Consider the following 26,124-nt stretch of genomic DNA (forward strand, 5'->3'; position numbering starts at 1 on the left):
GTCTGCACCTGAGGACCAGGTGGTGTGGAGGGCACGTCTGCCTGCCTGCAGCGTCTACAGTCCCCTCCAAGACCTATGTCCTAGAAGAGCCACCGGGAACGGTGCAAGGGGACCTCAGATGCCCTCCCACCTTGGAGAACTGCACATCCTGAGCTACCAGGGACCAAGGGGCTGGGGGGCCTCTGAGCCAGGCAAAGGGTTAAGACGTGCAGCCCGTTCAGAGGCACGTGGGGGTCCACACCAAGCGACCCCAGCCGCATCCACCCTTTTAATTAATTAATTAATTAATTTATTTATTTATTTTTTTGCGGTACGCGGGCCCCTCACTGTTGTGGCCTCTCCCATTGCGGAGCACAGGCTCCGGACGTGCAGGCTCAGCGGCCATGGCTCACGGGCCCAGCCGCTCCGTGGCATGTGGGATCTTCCCGGACCGGGGCATGAACCCGTGTCCCCTGCATCGGCAGGTGGACTCTCAACCACTGCGCCACCAGGGAAGCCCAGCACCCACCCTTTTAAATCAAGCCCAGACCCTGACTTCAAAGCGGCTGACCTTCCATACCGTCCGGGGTCCTGCTCCGTGACCAGGGCTGGGTCCCGGTACAGAGCTTTTGGCTGGGGTGGAGCCTGCCCTTGACTGTGGACGTGGCCCTGCCATGGCCAGCACTGGTGATTGGGTCTGCGCTGGGAATGGCTCTGATGGTGCCCCCGTGTCCCCCCAGGACTGGTCCGGTGAGTCGAGAGACTTACCAAAGCTCGGCCGCCCGGGCATCCCTGTGCGCCCCGGGCAGCGACTGCGGGCAGCAGAGCAGTCAGTGCGGCGGCTCCACAGGCCGCCCAGACCCACGTGAGGTCCTGGACCAGGCACAGGGGCCCCGCGGAGGACCCCTGGGGAGCCAGAGGTGCAGCCCAAGTGGGCCGGAAATGAGACAGGGAGGTGGCCGTGAGGGCAGAGCAGCCCCCAACCCACAGCTGTCCTGGGGGCAAGAGGACTCGGGGAGAGGGCTCCCGGGAGGTGTCCACCGAGGGACAGTGGCCCAGGTGTGGGGACAACGACGAGAACTCCCACCCTTTCCTCCAGAACTTGGAGGAGGTGTGGACTCTTGGTGAGAAGCAGGCAGGGGGAGGGGCGGGGGGACATACAGCCTCTGCACTCGGAGCTGTTGTGAGTTCCGTTCCTGCAGCGGATGCAGCTGACGGTCCCGTCCTCGGCCCAGTGCCCGTAGCAGCCTGTGCCGGGAGACAGGAGGCTCAGCTCAAAGCAAGGCCACGCCAGCCGGCTGCCTTCGGGGAGCGCTATGCTTTGAGTCTGTAAAACCACATTTATTCCAGGACGCTAGTTTACCCACTCTGAAAGCTTGGATGGATTTCAGAACAAGAACCGCCTCCGCGGGAACCGCAGCCAGCCCTCTCTCGCACAGGGATTCCCACCGGCCCCTTGCCAGATGTCTCGGAAAGGGTTGCAGAGGCCCGGATGGGGACCCGAAATCGACAGGTGCCGAGTATACATGCTGAGGGGACCAGAGGCGAGCCCCGCCTCCCACGTCCACCAGGAGCTGCAGCGCACTCCCACCCGGCCTCCACGAGGGACAAGGTCCGTCTGCGCCAGTGTGCTGCTGCCCGCCGGCGGCCCAAGCGCATTCGAACCGCATTCCTGCCCTGACCAGCACCGCGGCCAGCGGCCTCCCCACAGCCTGCGGCCCGCCCTGGAGCTGGGAGTGGTCCAGCTCTTGCCAGCCAGCGGTCTGCAGACAGTCCACCTTGCCAACTGCGCCCTTTAAGGGCAGAAATTGTGTCTTACACCTTTATTTCTTCTCAACACCCCGGCACGTAGCACGGGCTGAGAGAACGTACTGGAGAAATACTGGTTGCAGGTGCTGGAGGCCAGCACAGACTTGACCAGCAAGCAGTCTACACACCAACGGGTCCCCTCCGAGGAAGGCCTTCCTGCTGTGACGCCAAGCAGATGGCAGGGTCTGAAGAGTGATGGGGGCGGACGGGCTGAGCGCCGTGCCAGGAGGCCACGCCAGACCCAACGTGGAATCGTACAAGTGTCAGGAACAGGCCTTCGTCTCTCGTGAGAACAGGGCTTCTCTTCCGAGGTAGTTGTGCTCCTTCCCTTCACTCGGCATTTCTTGGGAGGGGCTGACCTCTGGGGGGCTGCTCAAGGAGGCCTAGGAGCACGGGGTCCTGGGTACAGACCTGTCGCCAAGGCAACGATTCTCCCGAGAGCTCCCTCCGCCAGCCCCAGGGTACCTGGGCTCCCTGGTGAAGCTGCCAGGGCTGCTGGCCACAAGCAGGCCCTGCGCTGTGTGTGCAGAGACAAAGCACAGCTGCGGGCAGGACCAGTAACCAGATCTAAGGAGCGAAGGGTGACTTTGCTGAGCCTTAAAGCCCCGTGAAAAACAGCCCAGGGCCTGGCTCACTGGGTTCCCTGCCTTGCCCAGTGAGTAAGGAAGGTCACCGCCTGGCAGGGCCAGGAACCTCAGGATGTGGGGACCTCAAGAAGAGGGGAATTCACCCAAACCTATAGGTACTGCAGGCAAAGTCTGGTGCTGAGTCCTTGGCTTGGCTTCCTGGACTCAAGAGGCCCTGTGAAAAGGCCAGCAAAGCAGACTTAAAAAGGGCCTATGTGGTCAGTCGCTGTTGTGGCTAAATTTCCTTAAACAATCAGGCCAAGTTTAGTGAGGCCAGGCTTATTTTTAAGACAATTAGTGTCACTGTGATTCTCTTTGGTAGAAAAGGGGATGGCTGCAGAGAGAAGTGACCTTTCAGTAGGAAACTATGATCTGCCTGTTGGAGCAGATTCCAGTCCTGCTCATCTGGGCCTTGAGACCCAGCCACCTGTAAACTGGACCGGGTGCTGAAATCTCCCAGTCTCCCTCACTGCCTGGCTCTGACTCTCCATACTATCGTTTCCGCTTCTCTCCCCACCTTCTGACTTGGAATCACAAGGACCAAAACTGCTGTTTCCCAAAGCCCTGCAAACTGATGTGAACTTCGGGCAGTCACCTTGACAGGTTGCGGCAATGGCGGGCCACGGGGAAAGTTCCTGAGAGACCAGGGCTGCGTCGAGGGTCTCCACGCTGCCCCCTCCCCACCTACTGCCCACACACAGAGGCCTCACGGGTGGGGGCCCACCCACAATCCTCCTCCTGAACTGAGTCTGATGGGACGGCCTGTCCCAGGACTGAGGGTCAGTGAGACACGGGAGCTGGTGCTTATCTGGTTCTTTTCTGCTTGTTCCATCTGTTTCCTCTCCCCTTTGCCGACCTCCTATCCCACAACTTCTAACCCAAATCTCTCCACGGCTACCAACTTGGCTTTTAATACGTGAAACTTTCTGAAGGTAAAGTTTCCAGTGGGGAGGGGACGAACCCCATATGGGAGCTGCCCCCGCCCCCAGCCAGGAGGAGACGGGAGTCGGGCGACCGTGTTACAGTCACCCCCGTCCTCCTCAGCCGCCCCAGTGTTTCAGCCACTTGCCCACAATCGCCTCCCTGTTCAACCTGATGTGTAAGCGCCGAGATTCTGCCACTTACTTGGGACTCCACTTCCTCTCGTGTCCCGTAAAACTTGTACACGTTTCTGTACTTTGCTGCTCCTGTCTTACGTCAGCTTATCTCAGGCCAGCTGAAGCTCCCTGCGAGGGAACAGGCAGTCCTACCTGCCCCCACCCCGCAGGCCTGGAGCCACCGCATCCTCCTGGGGTCCTGCCCCCACCTCCCAGGACGAGGCCCCATCAGCCTCGCTGCCTCTGCCCACACCTCTGGCCCCTCCTTCCCGAGGCCGTCTAAGCTGGCTTATGCCAAAGCTCACCTGGGCCGCACAGGCTAGTGCCTGGGCAGGTGGCGTTGGTGTCCACCACGTCCACACAACACTTGGGCTGCTGGCCCTAGAGGGGAGATAGTGGTGAGTTTCCAGACCCTGCGGCCGGGCAGCTTGTGCGGGCCAGGCCCAGGGCGGTATCCGCAGAGGGGCTCCCAGCAAGCTCACCCCAACACCTGGGGCTCTGGCCTCTTGTAGTCAGCGTCCGGTGACTGTGCCTCGCTGACCCAGAGCAAGGTGAGGACGCACGGCCACACCGCACGGACGCTCCCTGGGACAGTACTTGGTGTCCAGCGAGCATTTGGTGACTGAACCAACAACCGAAGGGTTGGGCTGGGACCTGCCAGGGCACATTCCGTGGCACCTGGACTCCCAAAGGCAGGAACCCCTCAGGGGATCCCTCAGGGCCCACCCAGAGATTCAGCTGGGGGTGGGCTGGAGCAGCCTGGTGGGCAGGGGGTGGTCCTCTCCTCCACTGCCCACCCACCCTCCCCTTGGGGCCTCCCTGCAGCCCTTTCTTTTCTCACGAGGGTCTCCTGGGTCATGGGAAGAGCCGCCACCTCTCGCCTTGCGGGCCACAGGTGGGCACAGGGCAGGCATTTCAACCGTGGAGTTATTTATATTAGTCGCCACTTGCAGCTGGTGGCTTTGAAAATCAAATGATGAAGCTGCTAAGAAAGGAAGCACATGTGTTTCTGGGCAGTGGTGAAACAGGAAAATGAATCCAGGCCCCCTTGGCCTCCCTAGTGAGAGGCCTGTGCGGCCCTCATAGGGTGTCTGCCCGCACGCCCGAGCAAACAGCCCACGTTCCTGGACGCGTCTGTGATGCTTCTGCAAGTCTACAGGCACCTCCATCGGGGGTCCAGCTCGGCCCCCACAAAGGGAAGCCCAGGCCCACGCGCAGGAGTGGGCGCTGCGGGCACTGCACTCACAGACCGGGTGGCGGCAGGGGCCTCGGGGGGCGTCCGGGCAGCTCCGCTCCATGTGCTCATACCAGCCGAGCTGGTTTCCCAAGACTGGCACACCGTGATTTGCAAGGGGCACCTCAGGGGAGGAATGGTGGGCGCGTCCTGGACTCCAGGGGGCCGAGGCCAAGCCCGAGAGGGATGCCTGGCCGTCCTGTCCCACCCAACCCAGCAGGGGCAGAGTGGCTGGAAGGCTCACCATCCTGGAGGACAAGCAGCTGCGTGTGTGCAGACATGGCCGGGCACCTCCAGAAACCACAGCCTGGCACACCTGTGTCACCGGCTTGGGAGAGCCATGACCTGGCCGAGTCTGAGCCTGAAGTGGGCGTCTCTGTCCGCCCCACTAGCTGTGGCCAGTGCCAGTGGGGGCAGCTCTGTGGAGACCCTATTTCAGCTCCAGAAAGAGGTCTAGTTGGGCAGAGGGAACGGAGGTTCTAGCAGGCAGAGTGGAGCGGGTGCCGGGGCGGGGCTGTGCGTCTGCTGCCCGCCCAGAGGCACAGGCTCCTCTGACCCCGGCAGTGGGCACAGCCAGCATCTCGGGAGCCGGGACAAGGGTGGCACCTAAAGGTGGGAGGGCGAGCCCCTGGGTGAAGAGCCCACGAGCCATGTGACGGGTGCTCACCGCACTTCCTGAGGATCTACTGGCAACTTCCACCAGGAGGCTGGCCAGGAGGACGGCGCGCTGGAGCGCCATGTCCCGGAGCTCAGGGTCTGCGAGAGAGAGGGGTGCTGTGTGGCCACAGGCGACGCCGGGCAGGGCAGGGCACCGGGCGGGGGCCAGGGCGTAGGATGCTTACCTGGCCCTCCTGGAGCCCGGCAGACCCTCGGTCCGGGGCCTGCAAATCGAGGTGGACAGGTGAGGCCGTGCTGCTGGTCAAGCACAGCCAAACCACGCCTGGGGCTCGGGGTCCAACTGGACTTTTCATCAGGAACCCCCACGGCTCAGCCCACCCGGACCAGGATCCGATGGACTCACTCCCTCCTCCACCAGTTTCCCACCGTTCGCTGCTGCTTCCGGGAAGAAGGACTGAGCAGAGGGGGTCTGGGTGAGCCAGTCCTGCCCCCGAGCTCGGACAGCCCTCCCACCCGCCACCTCATCCTGTCCTCATAAGACCCAAATTCGATTTCCAGTATTTTCACCCAGAGACAGAATGGCAAGGGTGCCTCTGGGGCGGCCAGGCTGGCCAGAGGCCCTCGGTCTTACAGTTTTGTGCCATTTGCCCTGTTGTCATCGTGGAAGGGTGTGTGAAAAACATCCAGCTGGGGCAATAAAAGCCATGACACAGGCAGTACTGGGTACAGGTGCTTCTGGCAGGGTGATGGATCCAGTGAGCAAACAGACAAAATACCACCACAGACTGCAAGTAAACTTCCTGACACTAAAAGCACATGAAACGTGCCAGCCCACGTGATTCAGTCTCACGGTGCCACACTTCTAACGTAACCGGGGAAACACACCAGCCTGCACAACCCCGGAAGTAATCGTTAGTCGGGTTTTTATTCTGAAAGGTGGGAACCACAATTATAATCTGTGCCAAACACATAAAAGTCACCTCTAAAAAGACTTTTTTCTTAACAAAAACAGCTGCAGGGTGGAGCTGCACGTGAGGGGGACTGGTTCAGGTTCCAGAGAGGGCGCACTTGGGGCTGGGGGACGAGAAGCCCCTCCGGCCACTGGCCCAGGGCCTGGGGGTCCCGGGCTGGGGTCTGTCCTGCCATTCGTTCTGTGCTGCCTTCAGTCCAGGCTGATGGAGCAGACGCCGCCCCGCCCCACCCCACGCCAAGTCCCCCCATTAAAAACACCTGCTCTTGGGCTTCCCTGGTGGCGCAGTGGTTGAGAGTCCACCTGCCGATGCAGGGGACACGGGTTCGTGCCCCGGGCCGGGAAGATCCCACATGCCGCGGAGCGGCTGGGCCCGTGAGCCATGGCCGCTGAGCCTGCACGTCCGGAGCCTGTGCTCCGCAACGGGAGAGGCCACAACAGTGAGAGGCCCGCGTACCGCAAAAAAAAAAACCCTAACCAAAAACAAAAAGAACCCCTGCTCTTCCCTGCGGCACCACCCCTTCTAGAACGTGAAATCCCCTCAGGTGGCGACTACTGGCGTCACAGCTGCATTGACACCTTTGATTCAGGAATCAGGTCTCAGTTGACACCTCTGTCTGCTAGTCAGTGGACACGACTGAGCACAGTGTCCACACCACCCGGCCAAGCCCGGCCGCTGCACGTGGACTGTGTCTTCTGGAATTTCAGGAGAACGGACCACACTGTCCGCGCACCTTGTGTCGGGCTCCTGCCCTTTAGCATGGCCACAGCGATCTTCAGATTCCTCCGTACTTTGCCCTCTCGTGGCTGAGTGGCATCCATTGCAAGGACACTTCCCTTGCCCACTGCCTGCTGATGGCCATGTGGCTGTTTCCACATTTTAGTGGCTAATGCTGCTGGGGATGTTCTTGGGCCCGTTCCTGCACAGTCGCTTGCTTTCCTTCCTCTTGGGTAAATACTTGGAAGCACCAGGTCAAGGGAGCTCTCTGGGAAGCTGCCCTGCTGTTCTCGGGCAGCAGCTCTGTGTGCGGTCCCAGCTGCCCTGGGCGGCTCACCTGCTCTGGCCCTGCCAGCTAGTGGCCTTGCACCGGTGGGCGGGCAGCGGTTCTCCTGCTGTTCCAACCTGCACTTCCCTGGTAACTAGCGATAGTCAGCACCTCTGTCCTGCTTGTCAGCCATTCACACATCTTACATCTCTCATAATGTGTCTATTCACATCTTTGGGCCACGTTGTTCGGCTGGGTCATCTGTCTATTATTATGTGCTAATTCTTCATGTATTTTGTCAGATATATGTACTGTAAATATTTTCTCCCATTTTGTGACTTGTCTTTCATTTTCTAATGGGTATCTTTAGAAGAACAAATGTTTTCATTTTGATAAAATCGAATGCATCCATTTTTTTCTTTTATGGTTCTTGCTTTTTTGCGTCCTAAGAAATCTCTGCCTTGACCTCAGGGTCATAAGGATTTCCTGTGTTTTCTCTGAGTTACTTTTGTGTCATGGTGTGAAGAAAAGATCAAGTTCATTTTTCTTCCCTATGTATATCCAGTTGTTGTAGCACCCTGTGTTAAAAAGACTTTCCCTTTCGTATTAAACTATCTTGACGTCTTTGTTGAAAGTCAATTGTCTGTGTGTGGGTCTACTTCTGGGCTTTCTATGCTGTTCCATTCATCTGTGTGTCACCAGTATCACACACTCTCAACTACTGAAGATTTACAGAAAGTCGGAAGTCAGGTAGAGTGAAGCCCAGCTTCGTGTAGTTGCTTTGGCAAATCCAGGTCACCCGCATTTCCATGTTTTAGAATCATCTTGTCAATTACCACAAAAAGCCTTCTGGAATCTTGACTGGGATAACTGACGTTTTAACAATATTGAGTCTTCTAATCTACAAACGTGCTCTCTCTCCATTTCTTCCAGTTGTCTTTGTTTATTTTTAAAAATATTTATTTATTTATTTGGCTGCGCCGGGTCTTAGTTGCGGCATGCGGGATCTTGTTTTAGTTGCAGCATGTGGGACTAATTCCCTGACCAAGAATTGAACCCGGGCCCCCTGCACTGGGAGCACAGAGTCTTAGCCACTGGACCACCAGGGAAGTCCCTTCAAGTTGTCTTTAATTTCTCTCAGCAATGTTCTGTGGCTTTCAGTGAAGAGGCGCTCTTACACATCTTTTGTTAAACATATTACTAAATATTTTGTCTTTAGGTATTATTGTAAATATAATTAAATCTCTAATTTATTTCTTTTTTTTTTTTTTTTTTTTTTTTTTTGCGGTACACGGGCCTCTCACTGCTGTGGCCTCTCCCATTGCGGAGCACAGGCTCCGGACGCGCAGGCTCAGCGGCCATGGCTCACGGGTCCAGCGACTCTGCGGCATGTGGGATCTTCCCGGACCGAGGCACGAACCCATGTCCCCTGCATCGGCAGGCAGACTCTCAACCACTGCGCCACCAGGGAAGCCCTCTAATTTCTTTTTTCTTTTTTTTTTTGAACACTTGAATGACCTTTAATGTGCTTAGAACAAATCACTTTACAAAAAGCATGAACACTTTTTAAAACATAACTTTGGGGACTTCTCTGGTGGCGCAGTAGTTAAGAATCCGCCTGCCAATGCAGGAGACACGGGTTCGAGCCCTGGTCTGGGAAGATCCCACATGGCGTGGAGCAACTAAGCCCGTGAGCCGCAACTGCTGAGCCCGCATGCTGCAACTACTGAAGCCCACACGCCTAGAGCCCGTACTCCGCAACAAGAGAAGCCACCGCAATGAGAAGCCCATGCATCACAACAAAGAGTAGCCCCCGCTCACCACAACTAGAGAGAAAGCCCGCACAGCAATGAAGACCCAACACAGCCAAAAATAAATTAATTAATTTTTTAAAAAAGTAACTTTGGGGCTTCCCTGGTGGCACAGTGGTTGAGAGTCTGCCTGCCAATGCAGGGGACACAGGTTTGAGCCCTGGTCTGGGAAGATCCCACATGCCGCGGAGCGACTAGCCCCGTGAGCCACAATTACTGAGCCTGCGCGTCTGGAGCCTGTGCTCCACAACAAGAGAGGCCGCGATAGCGAGAGGCATGCGCACCGCGATGAGGAGTGGCCCCCGCTTGCTGCAACTAGAGAAAGCCCTCGCACAGAAACAAAGAGCCAACACAGCCATAAATAAATAAATAAATAAATAAATAAATAGAAATTTTTTTAAAAAGGTAACTTTGGCCACTACACAAATTAAAATAATAACAACACAGTCGCATGGTCTGATCCTCTAAACTGGACTTTAGGAATCTCTGAGCCTAGGTATGTTTCTACAGATTTGAATGTTGCTCTGAGAACAGGTGCTCAAAGACGAGTTCCCTCTGTCAATCTCCAGTTTTCCAAGGTCAAGTTACCTGTGAACCCATCTGCAACCTCACTCCTTAAAAGTGTCCTATGAAATAAACCAGCAGGAAGTATTGGGCAGAAACTGATTCCCAGGAGACATACGGATAAGCAAGTCAAACATTAAACATTCTATTTGAAAGAGAATAAAAGCAAAGAAAGATGCACCAATACACGTCATTCAAGGAACAGAAGTTTCTACTAAAAGGCAAAAGTTGCACAGCAGCAGTTACAACTTTTAATGGTATTTTGTTACACTGAAAGACATATCCTGCCATCTATCTTGCAGAGAAACTTTCAAGAGGGGTCATGCCTAATCTATCCCATAAACTTAAAAATGGCCAAATTGGAAACTCACCAAGTCGTTTTAGGGATGAGGAGCAGGGCCACAGGCGTTAGGTGCCATCGCTTATGGCCGTCGGGAGTCAGCATTTTGTTCACTAGCCCCCTGGCTGAAGCACTCTATCCTTTACTAAAGGACTTCATCCTCTTGCTAAAAACCCACGCCATCAAATGTCCCCCTGTTCTAACCACAAAGTGGTCTGCAATGTAAGCCACCTGCTCCTTTGTTTTCCTTGAGGCCAGATTATCACCGGCCAGGACTTCTGTATAAGGACCTTCCCCACGCTTGAAGTGGTGTATTAGTCAACCGCAGGCCAGGCTCTTTAACGTTTTCTCTGTTGGGATTACTTCTCTGCCCCGGATGAGCACCTGCTCCGCACCTCTTGGGCTGGGCAGCCCCGGATGTGCTAACTGTCCTAACAGAGGTATGTCCACAGGGTAACCCGAGCCAGTGCTGACTGTCATGGTGACGTGACATCAGAAAGTTTGAAAAGCAGAGTGGGAACTGCAAACCCACGTGAACGGTTCAGGTTAAAACAGTCAAGTTCAGCGTAATCCTGGCAGACAGGGGAGGAAAAGAGCATGCGAAAAAATGGTCTAATTCACCTGCGTGAGTCGATCACACTTGGTAAGGCGGTGGGACTAGAAGTGAAGAACGGAGAGGAACACTGAGGGGAAAGGGACCGCAATGGAAAGCAACGGTTAACTCAAGGTCAGAGGAACAGAAGCACCTCAGTCTGTGCTCCTGCAAAACATACACAGTGATCTGCCAACTGTCATGCTTCATATGGTGTGTTGCCTCTGGAGCCCTTAGGAGGAAGCGGTGAAGGGCCCAACATTTCAGAGGTTTACCGGGGTCATTTCAAGCTCTGTAGCCCCAGCTCTCAGACAGCGGCCGTCTGATTCTACTATGTCTTGTCCTCCTCTTGAACTTTGTCCACTTGTCCCGCTTCTGGTGGTCCCTTCTCCTTCTTGCTTTTATTCAGCGTGGCTGGTGCGGACCACCGCCAGCCCCTCGCAGCAGTAGCGCCCCACCCCCACCGGCCGCTGCCCCCCGGGGACTGAGCCGTTCACTCACTCGCAGTTCCCCTTTTCCAGGCTCCCAGGGGCTGCCGTGGCCTCTAATTGCATTTCATACCAGTTTGCTGTTAGTATACAAAAATACAAGTAAAATTTGCATATTAACCTTGAGTTCTGAGATTTTGCTAAATTCACTTAATAGTTCTAGCAGTTTTTCACAGATTTCTTAGTGTCTTCTATATAATCATGTCCTATGCAAATAAATACAGCTGTACTTTTACTTTTCTTAGAAACTTGTTTTAGGGCACAGCAGTTGGTCTTTGTTAGAGAATATGCACTTAGAAGGAATTTGTGTTCTGCTTCTGATGGGTGTGGCTTTCCACAAATATCAATCAGGTCAAGATGCCTGGGAGCACTGTTCAGATCCTCTATGTCTTTACTGATTTCTTTAGGTCTTTTGTTCTAATAACTGGTGAGAGAAAGATGCTAAAATTGCCTACTATGATTGTTTATTACTCCCTTTATTGGGTGCATTCATAATTGATGTTTTCCTGATAAAACAACCTCTTTATCATTAGAATTTCCTCGTTCTCTTTAGTAATACTCCATATTATGGATCTACTTTATCTGATATTAATATAGCCACTCCAGCCTTCTTACGCTATTTGTATACATACACATTTTGCATTCACTTATTTTCAACCTGTATTTTTGATATTTAAAGTGAATCTCCCATAGACAGCATGTAATAGGGTCTTGCTTATTTACCCATTCTGATCATCTCTACCTTTTAAGTGGAGAGTTTAGTCCATTAACATTTAATGTAATTATCACTGTGGTTAGATGTAGGGCTACCATTTTATTACTTTTCTACTTATTCCTTGGTTTTAATACATAAAAGACTTAATTTTTTTAGAGCAGTTTTGGTTTCACAGCTAAACTGAGCAGGAAGTAAGAGAATTCCCATACACCCCCTGCCCCCACACAAGCAGAGCCTCCCCCACTGTCAACATCCTGCCCCAGACAGGTACTCTGATGAACCTACACTGACACATCACTGTTGCCTCAAGTCCATATTTACATTAGGATCACTCTTGATGCTGGGCCTTGGCAAATGTATAATGAGGCTATGGCTGGATGTAAGGCCACCGTTTTATTCTTTGTTTTCTGCCGTCTCTCTGGTGTTTTCTCTGTTCTCTCCTGTTTTCTCTTATATTATTTGAATATTTTAAAAAATCCCCTTTCAATTTATCTTTTGGTTCTTTAGTTATGATTCTCTGCATTATTTTTATGGTTATTGCTCTAGGACTGCAACACACATCCCCACTGTTTCACAGCCTACTTAGAATTAATACTGCAGCACTTCATGTAAAGGCAGAGCCTGCGGGTCCACAGATCCCCTTCACTGTTCCTTATGCTACAGTTATCATATGTATTTCTTCTGTGTGCATTACAAACCCAAGACATGTTCTGATTTTTCCTTTAAATACATATTTTAAAGAAAACATTCCCCCCAGATATTTACCCTTTTTGATGCTCATCACTCACTCATAAAGACCTGAGTTTCACTCTGGTATAATTTTCCTTCAGCCTGGAAAGACTTTCTTTAGCATGTCTGGCAGTACACAGATGATGGCAACAAATTCTATCAGTCTTCCTTCTTCTGAAAATGTTTGTATTAAACACACACTCCTGGAGGGTTGACTATCTTTTTTCCAGAACTTTATAGATGCAGCTCCACTTGCCTTCTGATGATAAGTTCCTAGTCTTTGCGACGCTGTGTGTATGTAGTCTTGTTTTTCTCTGGCTGCCGTCAAGATTTTTAAAGTTAGTTTTAAAGTCTTCAGTAATTTGAAAATGATGTGCCTAGGCATGGTTTTAGTCATATTCATCCTGTTTGGGACTCACTGAGCTTCTTAAGTCTATAAATTTATGTTTTTCACCATATTTGGAAAGAGTCTGATCGTTGTTCTTCAAGTACTTCTCCTGCCCCACTGTGTGTCTCGCCTCCCCTCTGGGCTCCATAGTTACCCTGCGTGACACACTTCACACTGCTCCATGAGTCCCTAAGGCTCTTCATGCTTTTCCCTCAATCATTTCCCCAGTTTTTCTTCAGACCAGATGATTTCTACTGATTTGTCTTTGAAGTCTGACTACTTCCTGTCATTTCCATTCTATTATGCCCATTCAGTGAATTTTTTATTTCAGGTGTTTATTTTCCAGTTCTAAAATTTCCAACTGGCTTGTTTTGAAAAATACTTTCTACTCCTCTACCGCGATTTCCTATGTTTTTGTTCATTATGAGTGTATTTTCCTTTACCTCACTGAACACAGTTACTAAGCCAGCTGTGAAGTGCTTGTTTGATTATCCAACACCTGGGTCATAACACGACTGGTGTCCGTTGACTGTCTTTTCCCTGAGGATGGTTCACACCCCCCTGGCTCTTTGTATGTTGAGTAATTTCAGATTGTAACATGTATATTGCACATGTTATGTTGTAGAGACTCTGAATTCCATTATATTCCCCTGAAGAGAGTTTATGGTTTTGCTTTAGCAGGCGATCAATCTCGTTAGATTCAAACTGCAAACTGTGTTGCTGTCAATTTTATGGTAAGCGGTGGCCTCGCTCTCACTGCAGGTGGCTTCTCCCCCTGCCCTGTGTGTGTGCACGGTTCAAGGCTTGGCCAGAAATCTGAGCAGAGTTTATTCACAGAATTCTTCGTTCCAGGATTTCTCACCAGCAGCTGTGGATACCAGCTCCTCCCCTTCGTCTAACGAGGAAGGCGCGGTCTTTCCACCAGAGTTTTAGCCACCACACCACCCCTGCAGGGACTGTGCTGCCCTCAGAGGAAAGACGTGCAAACAAGAGACACACTGTGTGCCGGCCATGCCTCTAAGTCTAAGCTGCCCTCAGGATCTGCCTGCTGTCCTCTCTTCCAGAGTCCTCAGGTAGCTGCTTTTTAGTCTTGTCCAGGGCTGATAACTGCCATCTACGGGAGAGTCGTTTGTTGGAGCTGATTCTTCTATGCTGGTAATGACTCCACTGCGTGGCTTTTCTATTCAGAAACCCAGTGGCAGGCACGGAGGTCAGCAACGGGCACTCGGAGAGAACTGCGGTGCCACCAGAGCCTCATCTCCACTGGGCACGAGTCGGCCTCAGGGGAGCAAATGGGGGTGGATGCTGACACACTCTTCTTGGTTAACAACATGAATCCAGGTGCAAAAAGATAAAGTTAAGATAAGAAGTTATACTTAACATTAGTTTAGTAGCCCCTTTCATCTCTAAAACATTCCCCAAAGAATGATCAAATTAATAATCTGAGGTTTACTCTCCTATGAAAAGTAATTTCACACCTTAGAGGTTTGTCACATACACAGCTCGGGCTGGACTTTCATGCCCATGTTGGTTTGTGAAGGATGAAAAAGTCTCTTTTTGCTGCAGATCCTGGATCTCCAAGGGATGTGAACCTGCTCACTGTGTAACAACAGCAAGAACAGCAATTATATAGCACTTGCTGTGTGCCAAGCACCACTCTGAGTTATTCACTCATATTAACTCATTTTACGCTCCCAACAATGTCTATTATCGACCCCCTTTCTTAAAAATTAGTTTATTTTAGTTTATTATTTATTTTTGACTGCACTGGGTCTTTGTGGCTGCGCGTGGGCTTTCTCTAGTTGCAGCGAGCGGTGGCTACTCTTCACTGTGGTGCGTGGGCTTCTCATCATGGTGGCTTCTCTTGTTGCGGAGCACGGGCTCTAGGCGCGCGGGCTTCAGTAGTTGTGGCACACAGGCTCAGCGGGCTCTAGAGTGCAGGCTCGGTAGTTGTGGCACACAGGCTCAGTAGTTGTGGCGCACGGACTTAGTTGCTCCACGGCATGTGGGATCTTCCCGGACCAGGGCTCGAACACGTGTCCACGGCATGGGCAGGTGGATTCTTTTTTTTTTTTTTTTTCTTTTTTTTTTTCGGTATGCGGGCCTCTCACTGTTGTGGCCTCCCCCGTTGCGGAGCACAGGCTCCGGACGCGCAGGCTCCGGACGCGCAGGCTCAGCGGCCATGGCTCACGGGCCCAGCCGCTCCGCGGCATATGGGATCCTCCCAGACCAGGGCACGAACCCGTATCCCCTGCATCGGCAGGCGGACTCTCAACCACTTGCGCCACCAGGGAGGCCCAGGCAGGTGGATTCTTAACCACTGCGCCACCAGGGAAGTCCCTGGACCCCTTTTAAGAGGAGAAAACAGGCTTGCACAAGATCACACAGCAAGTACATGGCACAGCGAGTACACGGCAGGGTGAGGACTGGCCAGGCCCCTGGCTCCAGAGCCTCTACTTACTCCCAACACTTACCTGGGGTCTGAGGGTTTTCTACAGGGGCCAGTGGGTACTGCTTGTTTTACAACGTTCAACTAATACATTTAGCATGTCTAGCCAAGTACGGTGCAGTTCTACAGAAATTCTCTCTTTCTTTTTTTTTTTTGGCTGCACTGGGAGGCTTGTGGGATTTTAGTTCCCCAACCAGGGATTGAACCCGGGCCCTCGGCAGTGAGAGCACAGAGTCCTAACCACCGGACCCAGAAATTCTCAATTTAGTAAACAAAGGCATCCAAGACTTTAACAATTAAATGTAATATACCTCTAACTATTTTTAAAGACTATTAGCTAAAGTAAAGATAAAAACTGAGTTGTAGGGGCTTCCCTGGTGGCGCAGTGGTTGAGAGTCCGCCTGCCATTGCAGGGGACACGGGTTCGTGCCCCAGTCCGGGAAGATCCCATATGCCACGGAGCGGCTGGGCCCGTGACCCATGGGCGCTGAGCCTGCGCATCCGGAGCCTGTGCTCTGCAACAAAAGAGGCCACAACAGTGAGAGCCCTGCGTACCGCAAAAAAAAAAAAAAAAAAAAAACTGTGTTGTAGAATTTTCTAGCACAAGAAGTAAAATATATGCGGCCAAGAGCACTAGAAGTAGAAGGTGATCACTGGGACCCTCTGTATTGTTTGTGAAGTACAGGATTAACTTTTAAGGTAGACCATGATAAATTAAACACACATATTTAATCTCTATAGGAACCACTATAAAACAACACAAAAGGGCAGAACTAAGAAGTCAATAAAGGACATAAAACAGAATTTTAAAAACTTGATTCACCAAAAAAAAAAAAAAAAGGGAGGAAAGGAGAAACAGATGGAAAAATAGAAATCAAACATCAAGATGGTAGATTTAAACCCAAACACTCTAATAACCGCACTAAAGGTAAACAGACTAAATACTCCATCAAAAAGTAGAGATTAACATCACTAATCATTAGGGAAATGCAGCAAATATACTACTCCACACCCATGAGGATGGCTACTATCAAAAAAACAGAAACAACTGGGATTTCGCTAGTGGTCCAGTAGCTAAGACTCCATGTTCCCAATGCAGGGGGCCTGGGTTCAATCCCTGGTCAGGGAACTAGATCCCACATGCCACAACTAAGACCCGGCACAGCCAAATAAATAAAATAAATAAATAAATATTTTTAAAAAAACCAACCCAGAAACAATGAACGTGGAGAAATTTGAACCCTTGTCTGCTGCTGGTGGAAATGTAAAGCGGTGCAGCATTACCATATGACTCAGCAATTCCACTTCTGATTATTACTCAAAAGAACCAAAAACAGGGTCTTTAAGAGATACTTGTACACCAGTGTCCACAGCAGCATTATTCACAACAGCCAAGAAAAAAAAAAAAAGTGGAAGCAACCCAAATATCCATTGACCAATGAGTGAATAAACAAAATGTGGTCCATCCATACAATGGAATGTTATTCAGCCTTAAAAAGGAGGAAATTCTGGGCTTCCCTGGTGGCGCAGTGGTTGAGAGTCTGCCTGCCGATGCAGGGGACACAGGTTCGTGCCCCGGTCCGGGAAGATCCCACATGCCATGGAGCGGCTAGGCCTGTGAGCCATGGCCGCTGAGCCTGCGCGTCCGGAGCCTGTGCTCCACAACGGGAGAAGCCACAACAGTGAGAGGCCCGCGTACCGCAAAAAAAAAAAGGAGGAAATTCTGACACCTGCTATAACATGGGTGACATTATACTAAGTGAAATAAGCCAGTCACAAGAGAACAAATAATGTATGATTCCACTTATATGAGGGCCCTAGGGTCGTCAAATCCATAGAGACAAAAAGTAGGAGGGTGGTGGCCAGGGCTGGGGAAGGGGATGGGAGTGAGTGTTTAATGGGGACAGAGTTTCAGTTTGGGAAGATGAGAAAGTTCCGGAGGCGGATGGTGGTAAGTGTTGTACAACATCATAAATACACTTAATGCTACAGGCTATATATTTTTAAATGGTGAAAATGGTAAATTTCATGTTATGTATATTTTACTGCAATAAAAGAAAAATGAAATTACATAATGTTTATAAAGTGCCTCAATAAATGGTAGTTATTATAGTTATTTTTTTGAAAAGTAGAGATTGTCAGATTGGATAAAAAGCAAGACCAAATGATATGCACTTTATAACAGACAAGCTTTATACATAAAGACACAGAACATTGAAAGCACGGGATGGAAAAGATAGACTGTGCAATTACTGAGTATAAGAACACTCATGCAGATATACTGATATCAGACAAAGTAGACTTCGGTCTTTCACAACAATAACAGAGTAAATTCATCAAGAAGATAAATCAATCGTCTTGTATTGATTTGTATGCACTGAATAAAACCTTGCAAATACATGAAGTTGAGAGAACTAAAAGAAAAAAGACAAATCCACAACTGTGATTGGAAACTTTAATACCTCTCTTTCAATAATTGATTGAAAAAGTAGACCAAAAAAAAAAAAGAGTAAGGATATAAAAGATTTGGGCAGGGCTTCCCTGGTGGCGTGGTGGTTGGGAGTCCGCCTGCCGATGCAGGGGACATGGGTTCGTGCCCCGGTCCGGGAAGATCCCACATGCCATTGAGCGGCTGGGCCCGTGAGCCATGGCCGCTGAGCCTGCACGTCCGGAGCCTGTGCTCCGCAACGGGAGAGGCCACAACAGTGAGAGGCCCGCGTACCGCAGGAAAAAAAAAAAAAAAAGATTTGGGCAATATTTGACTCAACTGACAATTACAGAATATGACACTCAAAAAAAGTGTAATACACACTCTTCTTAAGTGCAAACAAAATATTCACTAACAGACCGTATGTTTGACCATAAAACAAGTATCAACAAATTCAAAGGGTGAAAATCATACAGAGTATATTCTCTGACTAAATGGAATTATATTAGAAATCAGTAACAAAAGATATTTAGAAAATCTCCAGATACTTGTAAATTAAACAACAGACTTCTAAATAACTCATGGATCAAACATAGGAAATTTTAAAATATTTTTAACAGAAAGATAAAGTGTGACCTATCAGATTTTGTGTAGGAAACTAAAGCAGCGCTTAGAAAAAAATTTATAGTTTTTAATGGTTGTATAAGAGATGAAGACAAGTGTGAAATCACTGACCTGTGCTTTGGTCTTAAGAAGACAGAAAAACAAGAGTGAATTCAACCGTATTAGGCAGATGAAAGGAAATAATTTGAATTAAGATGAAAGGAAAGAAACTGAATTAATATTTGTAAAACTTCCCACAAAGAAAACAGTGAACCCAGACAGCTTCACTAGTGAAGTCTACCAAAAAACTAAGAACTAATACCAATACTAAACAAAGTCCTTCAGAAAACAAAGGGAAAAGGGACCTGTCCTAGCTCATTTATAAGGCCAGCAAGCAAGACTCAAACACAGGCCAGCATAACCCCAACAGAAATCCAGACAAGGACATCACGAGGGAAAAAATGCAGACTGACATCCCTTGTGAATACAGACCCCAAACCCTAACAGAACATCAGCAAACTGCATTCAGTAAAACACAGAAACGTGACAGAACACGACCAAATGAGTTTCTTCCAGGAACATAAGATTGACTTAACGTAGGACTTCCCTGGGGTCCAGTGGTGAAGCATCTGCCTTCCAACGCAGGGGACACGGATTCAATCCCTGGTTGGGGAACTAAGATCCCACATGCCGCGGGGCAACTAAGACCCAATGCAGCCAAAAATAAAATTTAAAAATAAATAAACATTTTTTTTAAAGTCTTTGTAACTTCGGGGAAAAAAAAAAAGATTGACCTAACATACAAAAACCAGTCAATGGGGCTTCCCTGGTGGCGCAGTGGTTGAGAATCTGCCTGCTAATGCAAGGGACACGGGTTCGAGCCCTGGTCTGGGAGGATCCCACATGCCACGGAGCAACTGGGCCCGTGAGCCACAACTACTGAGCCTGCGCGTCTGGAGCCTGTGCTCCACAACAAGAGAGGCCGCGACGGTGAGAGGCCCGCGCACCGCGATGAAGAGCGGCTCCCACTTGCCACAACTGGAGAAAGCCCTTGCACAGAGGTGAAGACCCAATACAGCAAAAATAAATAAATTAAAAAAAAAAAATTTCACATTAAAAAAAAAAAAAAAAAAAAAACCAGTCAATGCAATCAACCACTTTAATAGATTAAAGAGGAAAAAAACCATGTAACCATTTCAGCAGATGCAAAACAAGCGTTTGACAAAATTTCAGACCCATTCATGATAACCCTCAGCAAACTGAAAACAGGAGACACCCTCAGCGTGCGGCAGGGCATCTCCAAAAACCCCACAGCTGATGCCATAGTAACAGTGAAGAGGCTAAGGCTACCCAGCCTTAGCAGGTCTAGTCAACAGTGTCCTGTGGCTCAAGCCAGTGCAGTGACGACAGAAAACAAAGCAAAAGCCACAAGGTTAGAAAGAGGAGTGATCGTGCCTCTGTGCACACGGCCATGGAAAATCCTAGGAAATCTTAAAAACCTACTATAATTTGTAGGTGAATTCAGCAATGTTGCAAGAATATAAAGTCAATATACAAAACCAACTGTCATTTCTATATACTAGCAACAAGTAATTGGAAAATGAAACCTAAATAAATATCATTTACAATGGCATTCAAAACAGTCTGTTTGTGGGGATAAACTTAATAAAAGATGTGTAAGACCTGTACACAGAAAAAGATAAAACTGCTGAGAGTTGTTCAAGATCCAAATAATGGAAAGACATACAATAAGGGTATATATATATATCAACATGAACACACACACACATATATGTGTGTATCTCCATTCATCCACATGAATGGATTAGAGGACTCAATATTACTAAGATTAATTTCTCCCCAAATTGACCCAATATTTAATATAATCACAATCAAAATTACAGCAGACTTTTTTTTTTGAGGAACTGACAACCTGATTCTGAAATGTATATGAAAATACAAAGAATCTAGAATAGCCAGAGCAATTTTTATAAAGAAGAGCAAGTGGGACTTCCCTGGTGGTCCAGTGGTTAAGACTCCAAGCTTCCAATGCAGGGGGTGCAGGTTCGATCCCTGGTCGGGGCACTAAGATCCCACATGCCACGGGGTATGGCCAGAAAGTAAAAAAAATAAAAATTAAAAAGAATAAAAGCACAAGCATGGAGGATTTACACTGCCGTACCTGAAGACTTATTATAAAGTCACAAGACAGTGTGGATTGATGAACAGATAGACCAATGTAACAGAATAGAGAACCCAGAAATAGATCCTCACAAACACAGTCAAATGATTTTTGATAAGATGTCAAAGCAATTCAATGGAGAAAAGAAAGTTTTTTTCAAGAAATGGTGCTGGGACAGCTGGTTACTTACATGGAATAAAAAGTGAAACTACTAGACTCACATCATAGGAAAAATTAATTAGAGATGGCTCATGGAGCTAAACACAAAACTGAATCTATAAACCTTCTACAAGAAACTACAGGAGACTATCTTTGTGGCTTTTGGTTAGGCAAAGACTTTTAAATAGGACACAGAAAGCATGAACCAAAAAAGGAAAACAATTGATAAACTAAACTTCATCAATATTAAAAACTTCTGCTCATGAAAATACACCATTATGGTGGATGTAAACTCTATGCATTTGCCAAAATCCATAGAATGATATATCACAGAGAGTAGACTTTAATACATGCAAAAAAATCAACAACACCCACCAGAATGTCAGGGATGTCAGGATGGAAAGCAGACTGTGACCACTGAATTTAACTGTATCACAACGTGTGACACCAACACACTGAAGGAGACAGGAAGACAGTGTTTTGACTGGGAACTGTAAGACCAACGATAAGAAGAAACCAAATATAAACATGGTACTCAAGGTGATAAATTTGTTTCTCAGAGTGGGGAGGTATATGGGTGAACAATTCTGAAACTGCTTTCTATGTACACTGGGGTGGGACAAATAAGAAAATGATGGCGATGGCAGTGAGAAGGTTACATATAAGCACTTTTGTTACAGACACACAGGTGAACAGATACACAGATACCCATCTGCTAAGAGGATGACAGGCAATGGCACCCCAGCAGCAACGCCCACACCCGCTGCCGGGCCCTGGTTTCTTTCTTTCTTTTTTTTTTTTTTTTTGTGGTACGTGGGCCTCTCACTGTTGTGGCCTCTCCTGTTGCGGAGCACAGGCTCCGGACACGCAGGTTCAGTAGCCATGGCTCACGGGCCCAGCTGCTCCGCAGCATGTGGGATCTTCGCGGACCGGGGCACGAACCCATGTCCCCTGCATCGGCAGGCGGACTCTCAACCACTGCGCCACCAGGGAAGCCCTGGGCCCTGGTTTCTAAATCCCTGTCTCCCATGAAACGCACCAGCGCTCCCCAGAGAACTGGGTGACTCTAGGGCTGAAGCAGGAACACAACAAGAAGTGAAGCTGGACTGGCTGGCAGCGCAAGAAGGGAAGGAAGCGCTCACAACCAGGGGCGGGGTGTGGGAGGGGAAGGCAACGACGAGGTCCTGGCGGCCAAGGCTGGAACGAGGTGAGCAGCCAGACCAACAGCGCGGAGCTGCGTCCCCGCCAAAGTGCAGACAACACCCACGAGTCCAGCCTCCTTATGGGACTCCAGACCACACGGTGGTCTTCCCCTGAGCTTCGCTCCCACCCCCGGGAGGGAGGGCTGCCCCTCTGAGTGGCTGCCAAAGAGACGGGAGGACAGGACAAGGAGCGACACTCCTGGGCAGATACCCCCGAGCCAGGTGACCAGGCCCACAGCCCCCGTGATGTCGTGCGGACGTCAGGTGCCCTGAGGTGATGTGACGAGAGCGCCACCTCACCTCTGGGGTCTTCTTTCCAAAAACCACAACCCCTGTCTAACCAGGAGAAAACCCAGCAGACAAACCCCAAATCAGGGACATGCTACAAAACACCTGAGCAGTCCTCCTCAAAACCGTCAAGGTCACGAAAAAGTAGGCTCCCGGATGGGACCCCGGGCAGAAAGAGGACCCTGAGGCAGCGCGTGACCTGCAGCCTGGAGCGCGGGGACCAGTAACGGAACACCGTCGCGTCTCTGTTTCCACAAGTGGGCCTCGGTCTGCATCTTTCTGTAAACCTAAACCACTCCAAAAGAGTTTAATTTTAAAAAGACGCAATTAATAATGCGAATAGGCAAGTCAAACAATGGGAGGTAACACTCTCTCTATATATATATATACATATATCTGACATGGCTTGTATCCAGAAGACCTAGAGGAAATTACAACTTGATAATTTTTATGATTTTGTTTTATTTATTTATTTTTGGCTGCATTGGGTCTTCGTTGCTGTGCGCGGGCTTTCTCTAGCGGTGGCGAGCGGGGACTACTCTTCCTTGCGGTATGCGGGCTTCTCATTGTGGTGGCTTCTCTGGAGGAGCACAGGCTCTAGGCTCGTGGGCTTCAGTAGTTATGGCACACAGTCTCAGTAGTTGTGGCACATGGGCTTAGTTGTTCCGCGGCATGTGGGATCTTCCCAGACCAGGGATCGAACCTGTGTCCCCTGCATTGGCAGGCGGGTTCTTTATCACTGTGCCACCAGGGAAGTCTCTACAACTTGATAATTTTTTAAAAAGGCAGGGGACTTTCCTGGTGGTCCAGTGGTTAAGAATCCACCTTCTAATGCATGGGACGAGGGTTTGATCCCTGGTCGGGAAACTAAGATCCCACATGCTGCGGGGCAACTACTGAGCACATGGGCCACAACTAGAGAGCCCGCGTGCTGCAACTACAGAGCCCATGCGCTGTGGAGCCTGCGCGCCACAACTAGAGAGAAGCCCACGTGCCGCAGCGGAGGATCCTGCATGCTGCAAGGAAGATCCCATGTGCCGCAACTGAGACACAGTTTAAAATAAATTATAAAAAAATAAATATTTAAAAAATTTTTTAAATTAAAAAAGGCAAAAAACTTGATCAGATGCTTCAAGCGGGTGTCGCAGACGGATGCATGCCCAGCATCACTGCTCAAGGAGATGCAGATGGAAGACACTAGTGAACACCGCCCTGCCCACCAGGCCCCACACAGCAGTCTTACGCCCACAGAACACAAGTGCAAGAATGTGCATGATCCCATCACCCAAGACAATGCCAGCAACCCACCCAAGTGCCGTCCCAGGTCGGGCATTGCGCTGTGGACAGCCAGGGCACTCCACAGACCATGGAGTCTAACACAGCGCCAGGAAGGAATGTGTCAGGAATCAGAACCATGCCGGATTCTGGGGGGCAGGGCTGGGAAGGCTTATGAGGTCTCAGTCAGCCCAGGGCAGCTTAGACAGACATTGTTCCTCACAGAACCGGGGCTGGGAGGCCCAAGGTCCAGGTGCCAGCAGATCCGGCCTCTGGTGAGGGCCCTTCCCGGCCTGCAGATGGCCACCTTCTCGCGGTCCTCCTGGCCTTGCCTTGGTGTGTGAGCAGGGAGGGGGGTCTCTGTCTTCCTCTTGTTATCAGGGCACCGATCCCCTCATGGGCCCCCCTCACCCTGATCACCTCCCCGAGGCCCCACCTGCAGACAGCATCACGCTGGGGGTCAGGGCTTCGACACAAGGATTCAGGGGACACAACATGAGGGAACCTTTAGGGATGACAGAAATATGCTCTATCATGCCAGTGTGCAAGTTACACAGCTATATACATTTGTCAAAACTGGGCAAACTGAACCTATGCACTTCACTTATGTGGATTATATGTAATCACGAACTGAATAAATGCAATTCATTTTCTATTTTGAAAATCTTATTGAAGCCAAAAATCTAAGGAATTGGGTCCAAAAATTTCTACAAGGTAATGAAAAGTTTGGTGAGAATTTAAATTGTACCATGTGTTCTTTCATGACTCTCATTTTTCCTTAGAAGCATTGGTTTCAAGGAAGAAGTCACTGTGATTCTGAACAAGTAACAAGTCAGGTACCGGGGCGGGGCGGGGGGAGAATTATTCAGGTCCATCAATAGCTGTTGGGTGCTGGGCCAGAAAACCACATAAACAGCTCTCCGACAGGAGGCCCTGCCCGGGTGACCATGGCAGGGGGCGGACGCGATCTTCCAGCCTTGCGGGCAGCTGTGGCTGGAGAAGGGAGAGGGGCAGGTGGTCACCAACTTCACAGTTCACGTGTGCTGCCCTTTCCTTCTCCCACCGTCGAGCACAACGCAGGAGGGCCCGCTGCATTTCCAGCGCCTCCATGCGGGTACCTCCAATCAGCCTCTCAGCGAGCAAAGGGCGCCAACGGGCAATACGAGAACCGCGGACCTTCTCATTCTCCTGCTTCCCATTCTGAAAATCCCCCCACGATCAAGGAAGATCAGCGCAGTGAACGATCTGACCGACGTAAGGGACACACTCCCGGCTGCTGACACTTACGGCTCGGGGGCCTCAGCAGCCCCGAGACGGAGCTGCCGGTTGGACCCTTGGAGCCCACCTGGGGGGTCCTTGGCCTTGGGGACGCGGGATCCCCAGTGCTGTGGTGACCAGAGGTCGTTCTTCAAGTGAATTACGCGACAAATCACAGCTTACCTCGCGGCACAGGGCGATGCAGGGAGGGGCGGGCGGCGCCCTCGGGGTGCGGGGGTGAGCACCCTCGAGCCGCGGCTGCTCCTCCTGGGAGGAGCGCCCAGGGCCAGGTGGGGTGAGCGTGTGCCAGGAAGAGAAACTTTCCGGAAAACCCAGGTTTGATTTCCTTCTAGGAGCTCCTGAGATCACCGTGGCCGTTCAGACTCTGGCTAACCCAGGCTGCTGCGGAGGTGCGGGGAGGAGCAGAGAATCACGGGGCCCAGCTCTGCCCCCGGCCCCGCAGGGGCCCGGGGAACAGGACAAAAGGGCCACCCTGGCGCTCGGGCACCAAGGAGCTGCGTTGGCTCGAGCGCTGCTCCTTGAAACGCTGTGATACGCGCGTCCGAACCCCGGTCTCAATTAAACCGAAACTAAAGCATCAATTAAATCGTCCTGGTGACGACGCACACAGACCCTGCTAGACCAGACTGGACACTGTGGGGGCGATATATCCACCGCGGGCCCTCCCGCGCGGCCGGGGCGGCGGGGGGCGCGGAGGAGCAGGGCGGCCGGACCCCGCGCCCTCCGCCCCTCCCCGCCGCTACCGCCCGGCCCGGGGTCCACACCCCGAGGGCCGCCCCCCGCCCTCCCCCCGCGTGCCCGCCCCCGGCCCCTCACTCACCCCCGCGCCCTTCGGGTTCCTCTTTCGTACCCCCCGCCCTCCAGGCGGTCGCGCTGCGCCCCCTGGGACTTGTAGTCTCTCCGCAGCTCGAACCTGGGTGCAAGGGAGCGTGGCTCCCAGCCCAAAACTACACCTCCCGGCGGTCGACGCGAGAGCCCGCCCCCATGTAGGTGCCAGGCCAGGGTTCTCGCGACATCTGCAAGCGCGCGCGGAGCGGCCTGGGAAGTGTAGTCTAGGGCCCTGAATAGGGCAGCGGAAGCGACGGGAGGCCTGTGCAGGACGGGAGGCCAGCTGTTCGCGGACGCTCGGCGAGGCTGCCCGTCGGTGTCCGGCGGGGCAGCGATTCCGGAGACAGCACGGGGCTACACAGCCGCGTCTCGGAGGGCGGCGCCGCGCTGCGAACAGGGTTCCGGCTGCGCCTCTGGAATCGGCCTGGGGGCCGCTCCCGGCGCCCGGGGGCGCGGCCCGCGCTCGGGCGCGGTGGACGGCGGGGC

General features: G+C 51.0%; 1 protein-coding gene across 5 annotated transcripts in view; it reads right to left on the bottom strand.

Moving 5' to 3' along the window:
- C2H1orf159 (chromosome 2 C1orf159 homolog) overlaps positions 1-25,670 on the bottom strand; it is a 30,105-nt gene extending 4,435 nt beyond the window's left edge. For 2 of the 5 annotated variants that reach the window (XM_060088762.1, XM_060088760.1), the window contains exons 1-5: positions 25,631-25,670; positions 5,588-5,626; positions 5,413-5,501; positions 3,817-3,892; positions 748-1,227 (exon numbers count right to left, since the gene is read on the bottom strand). In XM_060088762.1, the coding sequence (XP_059944745.1) occupies positions 748-1,227; positions 3,817-3,892; positions 5,413-5,484 (628 nt within the window). In that variant the 5' untranslated portion in view covers positions 5,485-5,501; positions 5,588-5,626; positions 25,631-25,670. The remainder of the gene's footprint in view (positions 1-747; positions 1,228-3,816; positions 3,893-5,412; positions 5,502-5,587; positions 5,627-25,630) is intronic. The other 3 variants (XM_060088764.1, XM_060088765.1, XM_060088761.1) reach the window with 3 other exon arrangements.
- Positions 25,671-26,124: the final 454 nt, after the last annotated feature.

The sequence above is a fragment of the Mesoplodon densirostris genome, chromosome 2 (genome assembly GCF_025265405.1).
Source record: "Mesoplodon densirostris isolate mMesDen1 chromosome 2, mMesDen1 primary haplotype, whole genome shotgun sequence".
Classification (NCBI taxonomy): Eukaryota; Metazoa; Chordata; class Mammalia; order Artiodactyla; family Ziphiidae; genus Mesoplodon; species Mesoplodon densirostris.